Here is a 21971-nt window from a genome sequence, read left to right on the forward strand (position 1 = left end):
TGCAGCAGTCTACATTAAAGGATGCCTACTGCTCTGCACAGACCACACTAATAAACCAGCTCAGAGGGCTGCAGTGACCCACGGTTCACTTCCACAGGCTTTATTTTGACAACTGAATGGTCTTTTAGCTCCGCTCCACGCTAAACAGACCGCCATTGATATGATAGGACTCTCTACCTCACTCTCTCTCACATACACAAACATTAATACAGTATATATAGTAAATATATATATATAAACAGTAATGGGACAGTTAGTTAAAAGTCTCGCTTAGATCCACATACAGTTTATAACCTTTTTTGATTGTCAATATTTGGGTAAATGGTTAGCATGCCAGCTTTTCAGAGACGAGACTGTATGTGATGAAAGGCCGACTGAAGTCACACGTGCTCCTTTGAATCTCATGTGCAAATTAACATGCAACCACAGTCCTGCTGCAGAGATGGACTTGTGAAGGCGGGTCACAGCGCTGCCGTCAGCACTCCCAAAACATTTAACCTTTCAGGAAAGTTACGTTTCTGCACAAGAAATTGAAATTATGCTGGATTGCTCCCTTCTGGACTGGGAGTGAGTCACCGCCTCCAAGTGGAGGAGTCCAAGTACCTTGGGGTCTTCTTGATCCCTTTCAGTGAGGGTAAAGCTTTGTTTATACTTGCCTAAGACACCGTGGCGCGGGCCTCCATAGATGGCTGCGAGCATGCTCAGAGGCGTTCATGCTCAACGCATCGTTTCTTGCAGTAGGCTCCGAAACGCCAGGAGGCGTGCAAAACAAATATTCTGTGGATCAGCAAGAAGTCAACGAATGGTACCGGAAAGGAAAGTAGGCTGCCTGGCAACAGTAGTAAACACCGACGTACCGCCAAACATTGCATTTGTGTACTGTAATTATTACTGTCGCTTACCTCTAAGTCTAAATTATTTTCTGTCGCTCGGTGCTTCCCCTCGGGTTGTCACTCTGTCCATGAGACCTTTTTGTTTAGCTTTTATAAAACAATGTCTCATATTCTTTCACAGCCTGCAGTGAAAAGCCTCTTCTTTCCCCAGAGTGTTGCCTATTTCTTTCCAAGAGTTTAATGACATGTGACTGTCCCTGTGGTCTCTCAATGAACAGCTGTAGAGATGTCTGTACAGGCCAACCTGCTCAGCCAGTCTTCCCTAAAAGGCATCCATGTTGAAATGAAAAGTTCAGTGGGCACGTATTTACAAAAATTCAGAGGTGCACGAAAGAGCACCGCGACATCTTGCGGAGCCTCGACGCGTGATGATGTAATTTTCTGGCGCGCACCTCAATAAACCAAGCTTTAGTGTCTGAAGCTGCAGTTCATTTTTCCGGCTCTGTGAAATCTAACAGGAAACTGCACAGCTTTTCTCTAAACATCTAAATTCTGTTATTTTGCTCCACAATGCCTCAGTGTCTCAGAGGGGGCTTGTTTACCATAGCCTACACAACCTGTTCCATCCCACCTCTGCTCCTCCCGGCTCGTTGCCTAAATAATTTAGATATTGTGGCTTCAGTAATTTGACAAAGATGGCGGTGGGAGGTGAACCCAATTTAAGCTTCACAAAGTCCCCTCAGAAAGTTATGGGGGACGACGCATTAACAATGTTTTTCCACAGTCTGTGTGGCCTTAACATGCTGAGCATGAGTATGACTACAAAAAAAAATGTTGTGCACTCGAGGGACCTCTCTATGTTAACAGTCCCTACAGTATGTTTTCATTGACCAGTGGTTCAATCTCCCAACATGTAGGTACGTTTCATTAACATGCTGAAGGAGCCTGAAGGAGGAATCAGGATCACACCCAGAGAGGGAAATATTCTGACCCATACTGCTCAGAAAACATTAAGCTTTGTAGTTGTTTATGCAACGTACACAATGTGATCACCACCCACATGGACGAGCATCCATCATGATCCTTAACATGCTGGTCAGGTGTGCAGGCCACCCAATTCTTCTCCATCTCTCTATCACTCTCACACACACACACAATCATAGTTTCAGGAACAGGTGTAATATTACAACCAGTCTGCTGAAATGAGCTGGACTGGTGTGGAGTCTGCTGTAAGTCAAAGTGACTGACAGAAGTGATTACGCAAAGATCACATTCAAGCCCAGATGACATGCTGTACTCCACGTTCCCTCTTGAGCCAGATGTGTATCATCACACACTCTCTCTCCCTAATTACACACATACTTTCCGTGCCTTTTTCTTGGCTCATTGAGACTTCAACTAGTCACCTGGCATTCTTCCACTGTTGGCCAGAGGCCCTGCGTTCTCCCCTGACCTTGCATAATGCAAAGACTAAACAGAAACATTATTCGAGTGAGTCTCACAGTCCATCACTTCTTGCTACATTACGGAGGCAGCAAGCGAACAAATGCTCAGAGACAATGGCTTCGTCCGAAATTGCATACAATGCACTACATACCCAATATACTGTATGTACTATCTTTCAACATACTTCTGTGTGAATAAACAGTAGTATGTATCTTTTCAGACGCACTTGGTCATGTGACCAAAACGATGGGTTGAGAGAATCAAAGTCTGAACTCATTTTTTTAAAATTGTATTCCGTCTAGCAAAGTCAAATCTCACACTTACAAAGATTGAAGCGTTATTGACATTACAGAGCTGTCCGTCAACGTCTGTTATGAATGTTGTCTTCACTACCGCATTGCATTGTGGGATATTTATGCAGCTGTAGTGTCCACTGTTTGCATACTGTAATATTTCACCAGAAATAGCATCCAATTTGAATACTATTGGTTTCATACTAAGGTTTAGGACATACTAAAATATCTCACATACTGTTTTAGTGTACTAAATAGCCTGTTAGCATGGAATTTCAGACACAACCACTGTACTTCAACCAGAGGGCTGAGACTGTCAGCGAACATCAAAATCTGCTGAAGTGCCCCTTGAGCAAGACGCAATGACTTCAATCCCTGTAAAGTTGGACAGAATAAAAGCAAAGATAGAAGTTGACAAGGTGTCAGATTTCGTTCTGTCATGCACACGTGTCATGTGCATACATTTTTCAGTTTAAATAACCATTTAAATACTTAAAGATAAGATAACGTGCACCAATGTGACCACCTGACGTATATGAGGACTACAGACTTTGACTGCATATTACATATTTTACTGATACATATTTATGTTATGGTAGTCAGTTAGGGAGGGTGATGATATATAATAATACTACTGTTAAATTGATAAGTATTAAGAACTATGAAGAACATCTTTAGGCTACAAAATAGATAGCAAAAAAAGCATTAAATGTCAACTTATTCCCAAGTGGAATAACATCAGCAACAAGACTCCTCATGTCCAAACCAACAGACAGGGTACTCTGCAGTCTGTGCATACAACTGATTATCAATTATATAAATACACACCTGTCTTCCTCAGTGTAGCTTCACAGGAATGAACCAGAAAAGAGACACAACTAAATGATGGACAATAAATAAAGCTAGCTATGGACACCATGGCGCCTGAAACTTATTTTAGAATCACCAGTAGAATAAAACATCACCAAAGAAGCTGGACACTTTTCACACTCAATTGTCGCCATCTTGGCTACGTGGCAGAAGGGGCGGAACCACGACCACTATTCAAACATAAGTAGATAGCAGAATAAAACAATACAATACGTAAACATACCGGTGCATTTTCAGCTAACAGGAGGACACATCGTAGGCGACGACGTTGTAAACGTAATTTCCACTCTGCTTTCATTTTTTTCTTCAACAAAGCAGGCAGATATTTTGGCGGGTAGTGGACGGGTAAAACCTGAAGGAGGCAGCAGTGCAACACAAAGGATGCCAGCTGCCGTAAAATCCCGAAGAAGAAGAAGATATTTTGGCGGGTAGTGAGCCGCGGTCAAATATTGCGATCGTCATTTCCGGTAAGTGCGCCGCAGAGTATTCGATTTGAGACGACCCTACCCCGTTGAAATTCACGCACTACTCAAGTGAGTACAGAGTGCACACAGTGCACTACATTGAAGTGTACTTCTGGAAGTACGTGGATTTGAACACACTGGATTGTGTTCCAATCACGTATTTCCTCACGTAATCATTCATTACGTAATCACGTAATCATTCATTACGTAATCACGTAATCACGTACTTCCATGACTTCAGTGATTCTTAATTTGTTTGTGCTTAAAGTGCTAGCTCCTCCGCCCGTGAACTAGTCTGCGGCCTGTGACCGTAAACATGTATACAAAAATGCAAACATTAAAACATCTTATCACTTCCGGATGTGTCATCTCTCTGGAGCTCCGCCCTCCTGCGGCCGCAGACACACCTGCAGTTTCTTCTCTGCAGCAGCTTTTGATTTATATTTTCCATCATCTCACAGTTTATCAGAACTTCTTCTTTTCACTTTTGTTTTTACTCTGTAATGACTGCAATTTGAAATAGGTTATTTCTTATAAATCGTAAAAGTAAAATTACAGATTTTTAAAAATACTCAAAAAAGTACAAGTATTCTACGCAAAAAAATACTTTGTTACAGTAACAAGAGTAAATGTAATTCGTTACTTCCACCCCTGCATACCACACCAGAATCTCTGGGCCAGATCAAAATTATCAAGTTGCATTGTGGGTAATGTAGCCAACAGGTTTTGACAAGGAAGAAGTATGCATCAAAACACCATGAAGTAGTACCCTTATAAAAAAGAAGTATACTTCAAGTGTAGTAAACTTAAGTATAGTTCAAGTGTATTCCCAAGTATACTTTATGTAATAAGTATAGCTACTAATATCAATGTACTAGTAGTATAGGCCTACTTGTAAGTGTACTACTTCAATACTTCTTGGGGCTCAATTTTTTAGTTTATAAAAGTATACTTTTAAGTATGAAATTAATAGTAAAATTAATTAAATGGAAGAGTAATACACTTTGAGTACACAACTAGTTTACCTCCAAGTTGTATTTTGTTATTTTGTACGGCAACTATAATATGAACTATACTACACTTACAGGTATTTTGTTAGTTTACTAGTTATATACTTGTAGCGTAAACTTGTTTAATAGTTTTTACCTCAAGTATACTTGTAAGTTTTCTTAAGTGCATTTATAGTACTTAGCCAAATATACTTTTCTGTAAACTTTTAAGTATAAGCCAGGTATACTTGGATTTTTCTGTATACTTGCCAAGTACACGTAGACTTCTGTATACTTTTCGTTATAAGCTAAGTATACTAAAGTATAATTTTAAGTTTAACTCTGATAGGTACATAAAAAGTAATCTGAAAAAATACTCTTATTTTAAGTTTAAAAGAAGTGTACTAATGGCATATCTGAATAAACTTCTTTTTTTGTAAGGGTAGGCTACACTTACAAGTACATTGATATTAGTGGCCTATACTTATTACATAAAGTTGGGAATAAACTTGAACTATGAGTTTACTTCATAAAATAAACTTGAAGTATATACTTCTTTTTTTATAAGGGTATACTATAGCACAGCTACATCTCTGGTGTTCACACTTCACTGGACTTGTAGAATCAAAGTGGTGCAGTCTGTGCAGATGTTGAGGCTCAGAATAGAAACGCCCAGGACTCTATTGTAGAGAGCAGTTGAACTAATTCCTTCACAGTCCTCTGAAGGTCCCGTTGACGGGTCGGTTTCTCTCTCCTCCCGCTGGCTGTATGGATGCAGCCTGTTGAACACCAGCACACCTCCTCCTCCCCACCACTGCTCAATACACCACTGACTTCACCCAATCCAGCCTTCAGATCGCTCGGTCTGGTCTGGTCCCACCCATATGTGAACAGCTTTTGTCACAAGTGAAAAAAAAAAAAGTCCTTTTCAGTTTTCCTTCCCCCTCTCCTCCTCCCTCTCCTCCTCCTCCTCTTCCTCCCTCCCTCCTCAGCATCAAGTGCAGCCTGAGCGCTTCGTCCCGGCTGCGACTCTCTCCCAGAAGAAGCGATGAGGAGAAGGGATCCGTCTCCCTGTTGAGACCAGGACGTCTGGGATGCACTGACACCCTCTGTCTTTCTACTGGGATCATATTTGTATATTTTTTAGGGAAAACAAACAATACATTGCGGATTTGGCGGATCCATCAATCGGATGCAAGCAGGTAGGAAGCCTTTGTCATTTTGCATAGTTATTACGAGCACTTGATGGGGGGAAGTTTGTTCTTTATTTGTTTGTTTTTTATAGTTTATTTCATATTTTTATGTTTTCTTTTTCCTTTTTCCCGTTTGGATTTTTGCTTTTTGTCTTTGAGGATGCACTAATTGTTATTTATAGAGAGGTTTAATCGGATTTTGTCGCCTAAATGGTGCACAATATTCCTGATATTTTGAGTATTATTATTGTTTTTATTATTATTATTATTATTATTACTTTTTTCAATCAGTGCATTAGAAATATTATATTAAAGACAGTCTGCATAGGTTGCATTATAATTAATAGACACATTGTGCCTCTTCTTTCAGTCGCTATGCTGCAACAGATGTGGAATTACAGATGTTTTTCACATTTCATTTATAACCTATATTTAATTTAATGGGGTATTAATTCGCATTACAATGCTAATAGTGATATTATTTATTTTGGAATGAGGAAAGACTTGGCTTAAGACTTTGAGTTGTATTTATTAATACTTTTATTATTATTATTATTATTATTATTATTATTATTATTTTGCATGTTTTCTAATTGTAAAGCACTGACAGTGGTTGTTACTCTGGGCCTGAGATGTTGTGAAAATAGGTCAAAAATGAATGAATTTGGATGAACGTGGTGTTGAACTAGACAATAGATGGTGACCCATACTTGCTGAGTTGGAGATGGAGAGCTGCGCCATAGCGCCACCCTTTGGCCGCTGAGTCTCCTACTGGGTGCCTCTGTGACTCCCTCCTCCTCCTCCACTGACTGAGGGATGGATGGAGTACAGAGGGCACAGCAGCTTCTCGTTCAGCTGACTGCAGCGGAAAACTGTTGAAATGAGCGCCTTTCTGTGACCGAGGAGAGTCATCATGGCAGCATATCAGTTTCCACTCTGTGCTGAATAATTGCAGGCTTGCTTCTAGATGTGTGTTATGTCTGAGTCTAGCGGTGGGAGTGTGAAGCTGAACAGAGACTGAGGGTCATTTTTATGTATTCTCATTTATTCAGACTGTTTTACAGCTCTGTGGGCTTGTACTTTATTACAGTCGTCTGTTTTCTGGGCTGGTTAGATGTTGGCCACTGGGTATGTTTTATTAGTCTCCTTTGCAGTTCTCAGTTGGATGACACTGCACTTAAACAAACCAGGAATGGAAGAGGTATTCTTGGGGATTTGGTCAGTGGATGATGATGCATTGATACGGTCCACAGGTGACGCTGTGTATACCAGAGCCTCCTGGGAGCTTTGCCCAGCCAGGCAGTCTCATTTGCAGTCTACATTGTGTGTGTGGACCCCCTGGGCCAATGTAGACCTCCAGCTGGATTCTCCAGATGTCAGCCTGTCTGTCACACACCATTTAACCCCCTCAAAGAGCCAGAATGAATGCAACCACAGTGGCTTTTCATTCTGGACTCTGACTGTTTGAAATCAAACTCTTGGATTCCTGCAGCAATGCTCCTCAAATGATTTTCTCTCCTTGTGTGATTTCATCACCACAGCCGCGCTGACGAAAAGAAGCTCTCCTACTACTGGAATTTAAGTGATGGTCTGCTGCACGTATTACCCCAAATTGTAATTTTCTTTATGAGGTTATCGGGATTATTGGCAAAATCACACTCAGTACAGTAGAAGCACGAACCAGCAGGCTGTCTGCAGCTCAAACTGCAGTCTCTATGGTTGATGTCATCTGTATGCATGACAAGGAGCTGAGGAAACCAGATATGGTCATTACTGAAGGAGAAGGTTAACCATTGTGGCAAACCTCCAAGCCACTGTCTCAGCCCATTCAGAGGATCAGGGTTCATCCTCTGCTGCTCGCCGCCCGCAGCCTCCAGCACGACTCAGAGCACATAAATCTGCTCTCAACCACACGGCTTATGTAGCAACTCTAGAGAAATGTTTTATATATCTTATACAGAGTGCTAGTTCTCTATATACATAATGGCAGCAATCTTTTTTTCTGCAAACTTAAGCATTTTGAGCAATGCTCCTTACAGAAATGGACAGTATTGGGTGTGTTGTGCTGCCATACCAACATATTCTCACTAACCACTCGTCAAAGCTTGGTCAGTGCCCCTCGCCATTGGCACGGGTTATCCGTCTTGAGTTACTTTTGGTCGGACCAGAGACAGCGTGTCACTGCTGAGCTGCTCTAATGATAGTCTAGAACTCTGGTCCCATTGGATGTGTCTAATATTTTGGGCTACGCTGCCTCCCGGTGGCCATACATGGATCTGTGTTTATATTTTCTAGATCTGGAGGCCTCAGCATTGGATGTAAGACCTTCTAACATCAGGGATTAGAGGTGATTATTACTTAGCCGGTATCACAGGATCATCAAAAGCTTTTTGCAATCATGGTGTGAAAACTGCTGCAGATTGAAGGTTGCTGAGCTGATAACCTGGTGTTTTACTGAACAGAAGGGAACATTAAACAAGCAACAGGGTGAACTTACTTAGAGACTTAAGTGAAAGCAGTCAGAAGCAGTATCATAATATTAAGGCACTATGAAAGGTGGGGCAATCGCATGCCGATCTGTCTGAATGGTGATGTGATTGTTTATCTTAAATAAAAAAGGCTAAGAGGAGAAGTCAGATGATGACCACAGTGATTACAATTCATCCTGGGGGCCACGTCAGTCTATCCAATAGTCGTTGAGACATTTCACTCAAAACTACAAATATCAACCTCATGGTGACGCTTGAGAAAATGTCAGAGGACCACCAAAGTTATTAGGGTTCATCTTCTGGGTACCATGAATGTCTGTACCATATGTAGTGGCAGTCCATCCACAGATATTTCACTGGATGAGTGGAAATTTTGACCTGCTGGTGGCGCTACATGAAAAGTCAGGGGTTCTCTTAAGTCGGTAAGATTCATCCTCTGGGCACCATGGATATCTGTGCTAAATGTTATGGCAATCCATGCAATACTGTCCAGACATCTCACTAAAAAACTAAAATGTAAACCTCATGTATGTAGGTGCAAGACGGAAAGTCAGGGGATCACTTAAAGAGGACCTATTATTTTCAGGTGAATACTTGTATTTTGTGTAACATGTTTACATGCTTTAATGTTCAAAAAAAACTTTACTTTTTTCATACCGGCTGTGCTGCAGAACCTCTCTTTACCCTCTGTCTAAAATGCTCTGTTTGAGCTCCTGCCTAGTCTGCTCTGATTGGTCAGCTGGTCCACTCTGTTGTGATTGGTCAACCAAACTAAACTCTTCTGACTCCGCTCCAGCTCCGCTCTAACTAGCTTTGTTTGAGGGCGTTCCAAACTAGCCACTAGGTAGGTATTATGCAAATGTATACTTGGTGACATCACCACATTACAGAAGAAAAGGCGGGACTTCAATCGAGGCGTTTCAGTCAGTTCAGGAGCAGTGTTTCTGTGGGGGAGACTAACTTTGGGCTTTGTAACTTTGCAGACCTTTTACATGCACAAAAACTATATAAACACACTAAAGGAAAGGGAGAAAAGCACAAAAGAATAATAGGTCCACTTTAAGTAAGAAGGATTCATTGTCTGGGGAAAATACATGTTCAATATTTCATGTCAATCCATCCAATAATGTGGTGTGATATTTCAATCTGGACCAAAGTGGTGGACCAACTGACCGACTGACACATAGCACACATAGCTTATAAGTAACTATGAATCTTTCCACCTCTATTAGAAAAGTGTCCTTAAGTCTTCCTCTCTACTCTTTATATTTCAGAGCCAGGCCCAACTTAACGATGGGCCCCATACCCCTGTGTGTGCTGCTCCCGGTCGCGGTGCTGGCTGTGGTCGTGGCTGTAGCTGCTGAGGAGAACGCATTGGACGACGAGTACACCTGGCCACAGTGGAAGGTGCCTCTGGTAAGGAAAAGACGCACGGTGCCTCTAAGCCGCCCAAACTTTTCAGCCCATCTTCAGAAGGAGCTGAGTGGGACCTGCGGGATCGAGTGTCAGCGTCGCCTCCCCGCCTCCTCCCTGGACGACCTGGAGCAGTTCCTGTCCTACGAGACGGTTTATGAGAACGGCACGCGCACGTTCACCTCCGTTTCTGTGCAGGGCCTCAATGAGGTGACAGTGTTGTCCAAAAACATCTCGTCCAGCTCCCGCCAGAAACGGGAGGTGTATGGCACAGACACCCGCTTCACCATCTCCGATAAGCAGTTCTCCACCAAATATCCCTTCTCCACCTCGGTGAAGATCTCCACGGGATGCTCTGGTGTTCTTGTGTCACCTAAACACGTGCTGACCGCTGCCCACTGCGTCCATGACGGGAAGGATTATATCGACGGGGTGCAGAAGCTGCGTGTTGGCATTCTGAAGGAGAAGTCCAGACGAGGGAAAGGAGGCAAAGGGAGAGGAGGGCGAGGAAAGGGCAAAAGGAGAAAGGGAGACAAAGATAAAGAGGAAGAGCAGGAAAAGGAAGAGGATGATGGGAAAGGGGAGCGTAAAGGAAAAGGGAGAGGTAGAAAGAGTCGTAGTCGGCGAAGTGCAGAATCAGGGAAACCTTCGTTTAGATGGACCGGGGTCAAGAAGACCCAGGTGCCTAAGGGCTGGTTCCAGGGACTGGCTGCGGATTATGACTATGCTGTTTTGGAGCTGAAGAAAGCCCCAAAAGTCAAGCACATGGATCTGGGTGTCATCCCCTCTGTCAAGAAGCTCCCCGCCGGGAGGATCCACTTCTCCGGCTTCGACGACGACCGTCCTGACAACCTGGTGTACCGGTTCTGCTCCGTCTCGGACGAGTCCAAAGATCTGATGTACCAGTACTGCGACGCCAAACCCGGCTCCAGCGGCTCTGGGATCTACATCCGCCTCAAAGAGCCCGGCAAGAAGAAGTGGACGAGGAAGATCATCGGGGTTTTCTCCGGTCACCAGTGGGTGGACGTAAACGGGGACGGGGTGCAGCAGGATTACAACGTGGCGGTGAGGATAACGCCTCTCAAATACGCCCAGATCTGCTACTGGGTCCACGGGGACTCGAGTGAGTGCCAGGTAGCCTAAGACAACACAGGATCCCTCTTTAACCCTCACCTCGCTCCCAAGGGACACCCCACCTACTCTCCTCCCTCACCTCTCATCACCAACCAGGGGCCCGGCGACTGCCTCTCCTCTTCCCGCCTCCTCTTACCTCCTGTGCCTCCCAGTGACTCCTGCTACACTGATCTACACACACACACACACACACACACACACACACACACACATACAGGCCCTGTTCACACCTGGTATTAACATGCGTCCTGAGTGAGCACAGAGGCCGTTTCCATGCTGCGAGGCAGACAAGCGCTCACTAGAGGAGCGCAGAGACCCGCGGATCCTGGCCGGACATCAGTTGAGTAGGCGGTCCTTAATGTGGCCCACAAGACACATTTGCGTACACACTGATAAAAGAATGTGGCTATACGTGGCCTCGACCATCTCTGAATGTGGTCTGAGCGATCCGATCTCAATGCGTCTTGAGTGCGTTCACACCTGTACTTAGAGCTGTCCACTTGTGATCCGATCACTGAGGACACATGTTAATACCAGGTCTGAACAGGGCCACACACACACACACACACACACACAGACTCAGTGTTGACAACAACAGGAACTCGTCAGCGCATCAAGAGAACTGTGGCTCTTCAGCTTTTCTAATTTATTTGCTTAAAAAAAACAACTAAGAAAAAAATAAGTATTGTATGTATTTAAGATCATTCAGATCTGCTTTCTATTTTGACACTTTTTTTTTTTTAAAGTTTTTTAAGATTTGACCTTTTTTGGATACAGTGTTGGAAAGCGTGTATATTGAAATGTTTGCGAGCAAAGCCCCCCACCCCCGGTACATTCGTCTTTTATTCCAACTAGACTTTGCATGGAGAGACTTCTCCACCACTGTAAAGAAGAGAGCGTCCATTGGCTTTGACAAAAGACCCAGAAGAGATTAATGTAACTATATAGAGATAACTGCTTTTATAAACATTTTTTTAATTGAACAAGCTGGTGTTTTGCATTGTGTATATCTTTGTTTTCTACAACTACCCTTTAAAAGAGACTGTTTCCTGTTTAAATAGAGAAAAGGCTCCTCTCGGATCCTGGATAGATTTTTCTTCTGATTTCTTTCTGATTTCACCATCTTTTCTGTTTCTTGCAACGCAGTGAAATGTGGTTTCATTGTTGTGCACATAATTATACCGGTTATCCCGAAGACATGGTGCTAATTTATGGAACTTTTTTTGATTGGGGGGCAGGGGACTTTTCAGAATATATTTTGATAGCCTAGTACTGTAACTATGTATTTTATGTGAGGCTACATATTTGGGTTGTGTTAAGACGGGACTGAACCATTTAATGATTTACTTGAGCTGTTGCGATTTCTCTAATTCTAAGGGGTTAAATGAGATTACAAAGGCAATATTGTTAATACGAATTTTAAATCTGGGATATTTTTTACTTTTCATGTCATATATGTTCCAAAAATTCATATTTTTTGAATACCAAATACCTGAAATTAATGATGCCGATTGAAGACTACCAACCATTAAACCAAGATTACTACTTGTGTGTGTGTGTGTGTTTGTGATGATTACAAAAAAAAAATTCTACTATCATACGCTGGTTTCTGGGTCTTATGAGACCACTATACTGATAACAATTATCATTTCATTAAAGCTGCAGTGGGTAGAAATGGAGCAAATATGATTAAAAAAAAGTTATTTTTTATAAAACACTGTCACAATATCCTGACAGCAGTGCATCTGCCGTCTCTGAGCAGCTGTCAATCACTCGCGAACTCTGATCAAACGGTCAAATTAGGCAGCGCTGATCACATATGAATCAATATTCTGCTACAGTAACAGAATATTGATTCATATGTGATCAGCGCTGCCTAGTTTGACCGTTTGGTCGGAGTTTGCGAGTGATTGACAGCTGCCTCTGTTGAATGAACAGCCAATAGGAACGCTCTCTTTTTTAAGGCCTGAAAACAGAGCCATGAGGAGGTGCAGAAGTCTAGTTATCTCTCATGCTGAAAGGTTTTTATGGATTGTTTTGCCCAATGATGCCAAAAATATTCTGCCTACTGCAGGTTTAACTTCCAAAAACGTACTAACAACAACAACTAATACCTCACCATAAATTAACCCCTGAACAGCATGGCCGCATTATTTTCCTAGAGGACCCGATGCAAAAAGTTTGTTGTTTGGCCCCTGTTGACGCCCCCGACCTCTGGCCTGCTGTGCATTATGTATGTACTTTACCCTGTTGCCTCCATTGAAGCTGCACTAAGCAATATGTTCTATATGTGATGTCACAGATGACGCTCAACTGCAGACAGACAAAGCTGGTGAACATATAGGGCCTATAGGATATTTGTCCAATTCACCAAGCTGCTAATGTGGCCTTCAAACTGACATTTCAATCATCTTCATGATATGGAAGAAAAGAAATCCTTCAGTTCAATCCGTCATTGAATTTATTGCACCTCGAAGGGCTTACATGCACTGGGGTGGGCCATCGTAAATAAAATAAATTTACAACTAAACAAAAATACAATTTTAATAATTCAGTCATGAAAAATGTTAATAATCTCCCGTTATTTTCTCTGAATCATATCAGATTCTCACAGCCAATCGCTTATTCAGTCCACCGAAGAGACAACACACACACAGAGTTAAGCTTTACATGAGTCTGGTTTACAGCACAGGACCGGGTCCTCTGGTGGTACACAGCTGTCCACATGCATATCTACATATTGAGTCCATACTGAGCGGGAACAGAGGAGCTTTGTGTTATGATGCTTTTGGGAATAAGATTATGGCTGGATGGACACTGTGGTCATCACTCTGCTGTGGCCTCTGACAATATGTACTGTTCAATTGACGATAGGCCAAAGGTCAGCAATGATCAAATGAACAACTTGAACAAAAAATATGTTCAGACAGCAATCAAATATGATTTTTCTTTTGTAAAAATCAGTGTTTGTCTCTGCTTTTTCAGGTGACTTTAATTAATTTGTTGTAATTATACAACATTTTTGTCCAACAGCACTGGGTGCAATAAGTTAGTAACACAGAACTTAAAGGTACCCTGTGGAGTTTTTGACCTCTAGTAGCGCTATGAAGCAATGTTTTGATGAGCAGGCCCCCATTTTCTATGTCAAAAATGTAGGTTTCAAAGTCTAAAAAAAAAAATTAGGAATGTAAATTCATCCATTTGTTAGGCCTCATACACCCAGATCTTATTTGGTGAGAAACAATGGGCCTCATGCAGCAACATTCTCTTAAATTGATCTTAATTTTCTGTTATGAAAAAAAAATCAGAGAAGTCAACTCCAGATGCACCAGATGTTCTTAACCATCCAAGTCTGCTCTTACCATGTGTGTTGAATGATGAATCCCACTTGATCATAAATTGGAGGCGTGTGGTAATGCTCCCTAAACACTATATAAGGACAGGTGTTGTGCCGTGTGCAAATACTCTGGCACATGCCCAACAAATGGAGAGATGCCACAAAAACAAAGGCTACAAGAAGAACTTAGATATAGATAGATAAATCATTTCAAGGCACACAGAGGGGGTGGGCCGCGTATGCATTGATTGCAATGTGATTTTCCAGAGGGCCAGTACTGGTGGTACAGGAAATTCGAAAAGCATCTAAGAGCAGTATGTAAGCCATTCAGAAGCTGAACACACACAATATCATCCAAGAGTTTTTTTTATAAGTCGTAATTAGGATCAATAGACCAATAGTATTTCTTTAATAATCCAATCACTATAATTAACTAAACTAACAGACAACTAAATGTGATTATATGATATTTTGTTATGCTCCTTAAATTTAAAACTCATGTTTTCTTGCATTGGACAAACAATTAGTGGACTGTGAAAAACAAGATGTTATTTTCTTATCTCGGTAAGAGCTCTCGATCGTTCGTAAATATGTTCTCTTACCTAAAAGAGCAAAAATAACAAAAGAAATAAGAACAAATCGTGGATACGAACAAAAATGAGAGAAAATGTGTTTGTATATCGCTTCCTGCATGAGGCCCAATAAGCATAAACAGAACTTTGTTTGCTTAGAAAAAAAAGCTCGACAGGGTACCTTTAATGTGATCCTGAGTTCTTCCTGCTGGATCACCATGTTGGTCCTATGCTCTTCTATGAAATCTTTTGTATTGATTTGATCTGTCTGAACATAGAGTTTAGTATGGCAATGTAAAATCTTATACTCTAAATACAAAAATAATCATACTGACCTGGTCGTAGTTATAATGAAAGCACAGGCAACAGACATAGCCACATGGGGAGTGTGAAAACGGTAGAAACATGTACAGTTATACTGAGGGACGGTTTGATTTTACCTCTCTGAGGAATAACTAAAGCAGTTTCTCTCCAAGTAAACTGTAAGATATGTTCTTTAATAGCAATGCCAGCATAACAGACAGCAGTCTGGAGGATTATTCTAACAGAAACAGAACATATAAATAACATTGGACAAAAAGACAAATAAAGAAACATAGAAAAATAAGCCACAAGTAAAAAAAGAAAGAAAGAAACAACAAGGATCACTTGCTGGTCTGGTATGATTCAGAAGCCCATGGAAGTTCTTAATATACAGTATATTAATCATATCGCAGTGTTCATATTTGTTTCCAAATACTTTCAAAAGATGACGGGAAATAGAAGGATACTCACACGACTTCTTACGACTTCATGTCAGATTCACATTTATATTTCTCTTCAACAGACATACAGAGTAGAGACGTAATCCTCGCCAGAGAAATCTATGTACATCAACGAGGACCTTTCTGTAAACAACACACAACATGTTTCTCTGAAAAATGTACCGGGGCTTCGTTTACCACTCTCATCCAATCGGAGTGGGACAAAGAAGAGCTCCTCCCCCTTTGTAAGGAGGCGGGGGACACATATGGCGTTGTGGGCGGGGCTTAGGACACCAAAGCACATCCATCATTCAACACTAGAGAGAAAATCTAAACACATACGCCTTCACGCTCTTTCACTTACTGTTGTGGACTTTTTTTGTCAGGGTTTTGAGTGATTTTGTTTAGACAAAAGATTAGTACATCTACATAAGCACACGCTTGTATTTTTTTTCTTCTCATATATATTTATATATATAATCCACTATGGGTCACTTTCACAGTTTGTGCTACGACATCACGCAGGAGAAGGGCGGGGTGTTGATGGGCGGAGATAAGAGGCTCTTATAGTAGTTGAACATCCTGAGATGTTGACAGACACCAGGTAAAAGGTGAGAAGGGCCCTGCTCCAGAAGAAGAAAGCAGCTGGAAGACAGGAAATAGAGAATATTTCAACATAAGAGTCATGTAAACTGACAGACAGTAAAGTCATTTTTGGTCTGGTTTTCCATGAATACCGATGCTGTTTTTTGTGTTTTCAAGCACTCCATGCACACGCAGTATGGTCCATTAAATAGCACTGATGAGCAGCTAATGATCCATTAAAATCTAAATATCTCTAAGACTATTCATTATAAATATTCCACTTAAATGCAAAGTGTGTAATAAAGTGCACTCCGTAAAAATCATTGAACTTATTTTTTTGTGTAATTGAAAAGGAAGCCAGTTGGAACAGCTGGATCCAACCAAGATTTTATTTTAAAGAGGACATTCAGAAGTAAGGAGCTCATCCCTCATGTTATTTGAAAGGGGAGCACAGATGGTATAAAATTCCTAACTAGAAAAAGTTGGAAACATGGACGGACAGCTTCATCTTTGGTAGCAGAGAAGGCATGATGGAGTGACAGGTATTAAAAGAGGTTACCAATGTCTTCCAACACTAAAAAAAACACCTACATTTCCTCCACAGAGGCATTATTATATTAAGAAATATTGAATAATTTAAATAAATAAGTCAATTCTCAACTCTGCAAACAAATCCTTAGGATTCTGAAACAAGTCTATATCTTAAATTGAAATATTGTAAATAAAGCCATTTGAACCTTCTGTCCACTAAATCTATTATATTTCAGCTCCCTCGTAGCAGCTAGTGATGTAACAACCATCACAAAGTGAATCTCTCAAAGTCTTCCAGGAGTAATTACATACTGTACCATGTATATATACTGTTATGTACTGTTCTGAGCTCTCACCTGGGGCGTTATAAGAAGTCTTTGAGGTCAAGTTCTGCCAAAGGGTCCTTGGGCTTCTTGGGGCTCTGGCTTGCAGGTCCTGGAGAAATCTGAGAAAATAGGAAAAACAATTGATGCATCTTTTTCAGAATAACAAAATTAAAGTTAGAGTGAAGATACTGGTATCATACAAAACTAGAAAAACCTAAGAAATCCATTGGTACCAACCATGTCATACTAGCTTGTCAGGAAGGAGGTTAAATAACGCTCCAAACCTACGCTAAATTTTGGCGAGGAAAAACTGCCATGGTCATTTTCCAAGGGGTCCCTTGACCTCTGACCTCCAGATATATGAATGAAAATGGGTTCTATGGGTACCCAGGAGTCTCCCCTCTACAGACATGCCCACTTTATGATAATCACATGCAGTTTGTGGCAAATCATAGTCAAGTCAGCACACTGACACACTGACAGCTGGTGTTGCCTGTTGGGCTGCAGTTTGCCATGTTGTGATTTGAGCATATTTTTTATGCTAAATGTGTAAATGACAATATCTGTCATTGTTTTGTGTTGTTAATTGATTTCCAATAATAAATATATACATACATTTGCAGAAAGCAGCATGTTTGCCCACTCCCATGTTGATAACAGCATTAAATACTTAATATTAAATCTCCCTTTAATGTACATTTTGAACAGATGAAAAATGTGCGATTTAAATGTGATTAACTATGGACAATCATTGACGGCTTTCCTATGTGTGGTTTGTTACCGGTGCTCCTGGTGCAGCGGCTCCAGGTGCAGCTCCAGCCACCCCAGTGTAGGCCGGTCTCATCATGGGCTGTCCCATCATAGGCTGCCCCATCATGGGCATCATGGGGGCTCCAGGCCCTCCTGCAGGAGGCTGGTAACACAGAGATACACAGCAGACTGAGACTTTTAAGGGCTGTACAGATGAATTATAATCTGCCTTCAAAATGATCTGGATGAATTGTAAGCCGTGCAAAGGTTTACCCTTGCCTGAATTTTCTATGCATGAAATAGAGCTCACCATGCCAAAGCCAGGCTGTTTGCTCATTGGTGGCACCATGGCTGCTACCGGTGCCCCAGGAGCTCCAGGGGCGGCACCAGACTAGAGAGATTGGAAGAAGAGGGTACATCAGCAAAACCACAGCTCGTGTGATTTCTAAAATTTAAACGGTTGCAGTAGTGAACATAACATTTTTTTTCCTTTAGTCATGTTCCAGTGTGATCTCATGCTGTTCTTACCATGGGGGCTCCTGGTGTAGCCCAGCTTGTGGGAGCTACATGTGGCATCCAGTTGGCACCTCCTGTCAGCTTCTTCTCAGTCTGTGGGTCCCTGAAGGAGATCAAACACAGGATACACCTCAGGCTCCACTCTGCTACTGTCCCATTATACTGCTAATGCTTGGTGTAATGACCGCAGAACATCTGTTGTAGGTTAACAGGACACCAGTTTCCCAGACTCACTTATCATTCAATTTTCAACTCCAATTCCTGGACTTTTACTGACATTTGCAAAAATAAGACTTTAACTAAATACTAAAGAAATCAAACTACTGCTGTAACATTCATCACAGAGTATTCTTCTCAAGTTCCCATCCTAGGCTGAAAAAACATCCAGATTGCTGAGAAAAACTTGGCTATGATTAAACGAAACTGACCCCAATGAGCTCAAAAACAACATCCAGGTTAGATGCAAACTAAAAGTAAACAGCTCATATGATGAAATCTGGTGCAACAAACCTGAAAATGAATAAAAAAATGGAAGGCATGATGTTCAAACCTTGAGACCTTGATCAGCCTTGAGAGTGTTGCACCCCTTCATATCATAAGATTAAATAATGAAATGACTTTGAAGACTTTCTTTTATTTTTAAAAAGACTTTTCACAATCCACAAACATTACAGCTGAACTATGCATACATCGAATTTACATCTATTAACTTACTTTTTCTTTACTCCGAGATCTGAATGAAGAAAGAAGAAAGAAAGAAGTTTAATTTCTATTTAAATATTTATAAGAAACAGAAATGATGGAGCTCCAGACAAGAAAAGCTGCAGTCTACCTCCAATCAGGTTGGCCAGTGACGTGTCCAGGTCCCCTCCGACAGTTTTGGTAGTGGAAGCGGCTGAAATGCCTCCCGCTGCGCCGGGAGTTCCCATGCTTCCTGCTGTGCTTCCAGCAGTGCTTCCCCCGGTGCTCTGAGGCGTTATGGCGGGCATCAGCAAGTCGCCTAATCCATCAAACACTTGTGGAGAGGGTGGGAATGACGGGACATCAGAGAAAACAACGAGGATTACAAACCTGCAAATCCTTAATCTAGCTACAACACGGGCAGAGGGCAGAGGGCAGATGTGAGGCCAGGCAGTACAGTGACGGGGGACAATCCAGCTGTGACAGTAGTCAGCGGTGCATCACATGCACAACAATGTAGGACTGTAGGCTACTGTAGATTATTTGAGAATTCAAAGGGACATCATTACAGCAACTGCACTCACTTGGCAAGTTGCTCAGCCAGTTTACATAGTCCCATCTCAGTGACTTAAACATCGGCTGATTTTGGAATAAAGTGCTGGTTTTGAACCAGGTGTCATCAAGACCAAAGACTTTAGAGGTTTTCATTCCAACGAACCTCTACAGATCTACAGAAGGACTGTATTGTTAAAAGCTGGTTGATTCACTGAGGCCGAGGCCCCAAACCTTGTCTGACGTTCCCCCACAGACCTGTCAGATGAACTCACGTAACCCTTCATCAACACTACCTGTCATCTTCCAAATAGGTTCTTTTGAATTGATTTTAAACTGGATGTTATTTAAGACGATTAATAATATAAAACAACAGGGTTTTAATAGTGTTTTGTGTGAATACAGTACAACTGAACTGTCAGTGTTTAGGTTGGTTTGGTCAAGTTTGTATTTAGTAGTACTACTACTACTGGGATTTATCCATTTTATTCATACAGTATACCCTTTTAGCTAAATATTTACATGGTTTAATACTTTAAACTAACAATTTCAACCAGATACATTTAGCTAAATATTTTAACTATTTATCCATTAATTTTAGCTAACTATTTTAACTATTTATCCATTACTTTTAGTAATATTTCTATGTACCATCTGGGTACCAACTGCAAGTACAAGTACCCCTGGTGTGATAATAGTAAATCTATTTTAATAATTTTAGAGGATTCACCGGGCCTAATTAACAAGCTTCCTCCACTAAAAGTTCTTGCCAAACTCTAACTACAGACATCAGCAGGACTTTCAGCCTCTAACTAACACTTACAGTAAAGCTTTCATGCTCTATAAACTCATTTAAAGTAAATCTTTTGTGTTTCTGACCTCTGAAGTAACCAAAGACGTGTTTTCACTACAATGTGTTTAACGGGCCACTTCTGCAGACTCTGGCCTTGATGAAATGTGGTTACTTTAAGAGCCACTGCTCTAAAAGACCAAGGACAAATAATCAACAATACATTAAAGTCTTGTCTCATGCAGGAGACAATCAGGGGTCATATTGCAACATGCAAAGACGCAGAAGGGAGGACTTGTCCAAACTGCACATGCTGCGATGCACTGCCGGGTGGAACTCACCAATTACAGATTAGAAGAAGCAAGCAATGACCCAGCAGAGAGGAAGGGGTGTGGATAGGGATGAAGAGGGAAATTAAATGAAGCAGAAGATTAAAAAGGCATGTAACAGAAAGAAAGAAAGAAAGAAGGAAAGAAAGAAAGAAAGAAGGAAAGAAAGAAAGAAAGAAAAAAAGAAAGTTTGAAGAGAGGGGGTGGGGTGAGCAGGAGGTGGAGAAAGCACAGCATTTGTGAAAGTGTATTAAAGTACAAGAGAAAAGATTGAGAGAAATAATAAAGAAGAATCATTGCGAGAGAGGCAGCAGTGCTGAGGAGTTAAGCAGAAACAACCATCGGACGTAAAGGAGGAAAGTGACTGCAGCTCATGTCAATGTGTCATTCATGCAGTACTCAAGCTCTCAGCAGGAAGAGATAACTAGGTCATGTTTAAGGTAGCTCAGATTTAATGAACCAGAGCAGATTAAAGTGTATCAAGCGGATGACCTGTGCAAATATGAATTAAATACTCTTTGGAATTCTCTAATATTTCAGAAGGCACGACAATGAGACAGATTACTAAAATGAAACACATAAAGGAAAAGCAATCTTTTACAAAATATCCACTTACTTGAAGCATCAAAGCCACCAGAGGGCGCCGGCGTGATGGTTACAGGATCTAGTACAGCTGGTACTATTGGTGCTGCAGCATGTACAGTCGGTGGCGGAGAGGTAAGGGAGCACAGAGCGTCAAAGCCCGAGTCCAGGAGGTCGTTCTGCACCGGAGCCACGGCCAGAGCCGGAGCCAAGGCTGGAGCTAGAGCCAGGGCTGCAGTGGGAGCCAGGGTGGGGGACATCAGGCCTGAGAGGGGGGGGGGGGGGGGGGGGGGGGGGGTTGAGATAGCAGACAGGACTGTAACTGTGATATCACATGTAGTACTGTTGTTTGACTCACCCTAATTCCACGAGGAACACACATTTAATATTATTACCGTCACAAACACATGGCACACGAGACATCTCAAAAGCAAAATTAAATTTGGGTTATCCCTTTGGGGAAAGTCGATCAGTGCAGCAGCGACTGGTATCAGTACACTGTACAGAGAATTACACTATAATACAGCACATTACTCAACCTGTTACAACATCT

The 21971-nt window shown here is 41.6% G+C and overlaps 2 protein-coding genes across 2 annotated transcripts in view; one reads left to right on the forward strand and one right to left on the reverse strand.

Moving 5' to 3' along the window:
• Positions 1-5825: 5825 nt before the first annotated feature.
• Positions 5826-12673, forward strand: prss35 (serine protease 35). The gene is made up of 2 exons (XM_074654696.1): positions 5826-6097; positions 9852-12673. Exon 2 carries the CDS (start codon positions 9871-9873, stop codon positions 11131-11133), a length of 1263 nt encoding a protein of 420 aa, XP_074510797.1. The 5' UTR covers positions 5826-6097; positions 9852-9870; the 3' UTR covers positions 11134-12673.
• A 2836-nt stretch (positions 12674-15509) lies between these two features.
• Positions 15510-21971, reverse strand: part of snap91a (synaptosome associated protein 91a) — a 58148-nt gene continuing 51686 nt past the window's right edge. The window contains exons 21-28 of the mRNA XM_074654697.1: positions 21453-21683; positions 19317-19499; positions 19199-19217; positions 18497-18587; positions 18279-18359; positions 18000-18131; positions 17249-17337; positions 15510-16421 (exon numbers count right to left, since the gene is read on the reverse strand). Of these exons, the coding sequence (XP_074510798.1) occupies positions 17257-17337; positions 18000-18131; positions 18279-18359; positions 18497-18587; positions 19199-19217; positions 19317-19499; positions 21453-21683 (818 nt within the window). The 3' untranslated portion in view covers positions 15510-16421; positions 17249-17256. The remainder of the gene's footprint in view (positions 16422-17248; positions 17338-17999; positions 18132-18278; positions 18360-18496; positions 18588-19198; positions 19218-19316; positions 19500-21452; positions 21684-21971) is intronic.

Source organism: Sebastes fasciatus, chromosome 12 (genome assembly GCF_043250625.1).
Source record: "Sebastes fasciatus isolate fSebFas1 chromosome 12, fSebFas1.pri, whole genome shotgun sequence".
Taxonomy (NCBI): Eukaryota; Metazoa; Chordata; class Actinopteri; order Perciformes; family Sebastidae; genus Sebastes; species Sebastes fasciatus.

What these genes read in the sequence shown, in the direction of transcription:
- prss35 (XM_074654696.1), top strand. Translation starts at nt 9,871, where the DNA reads ATGGGCCCCATACCCCTGTGTGTGCTGCTCCCGGTCGCGGTGCTGGCT.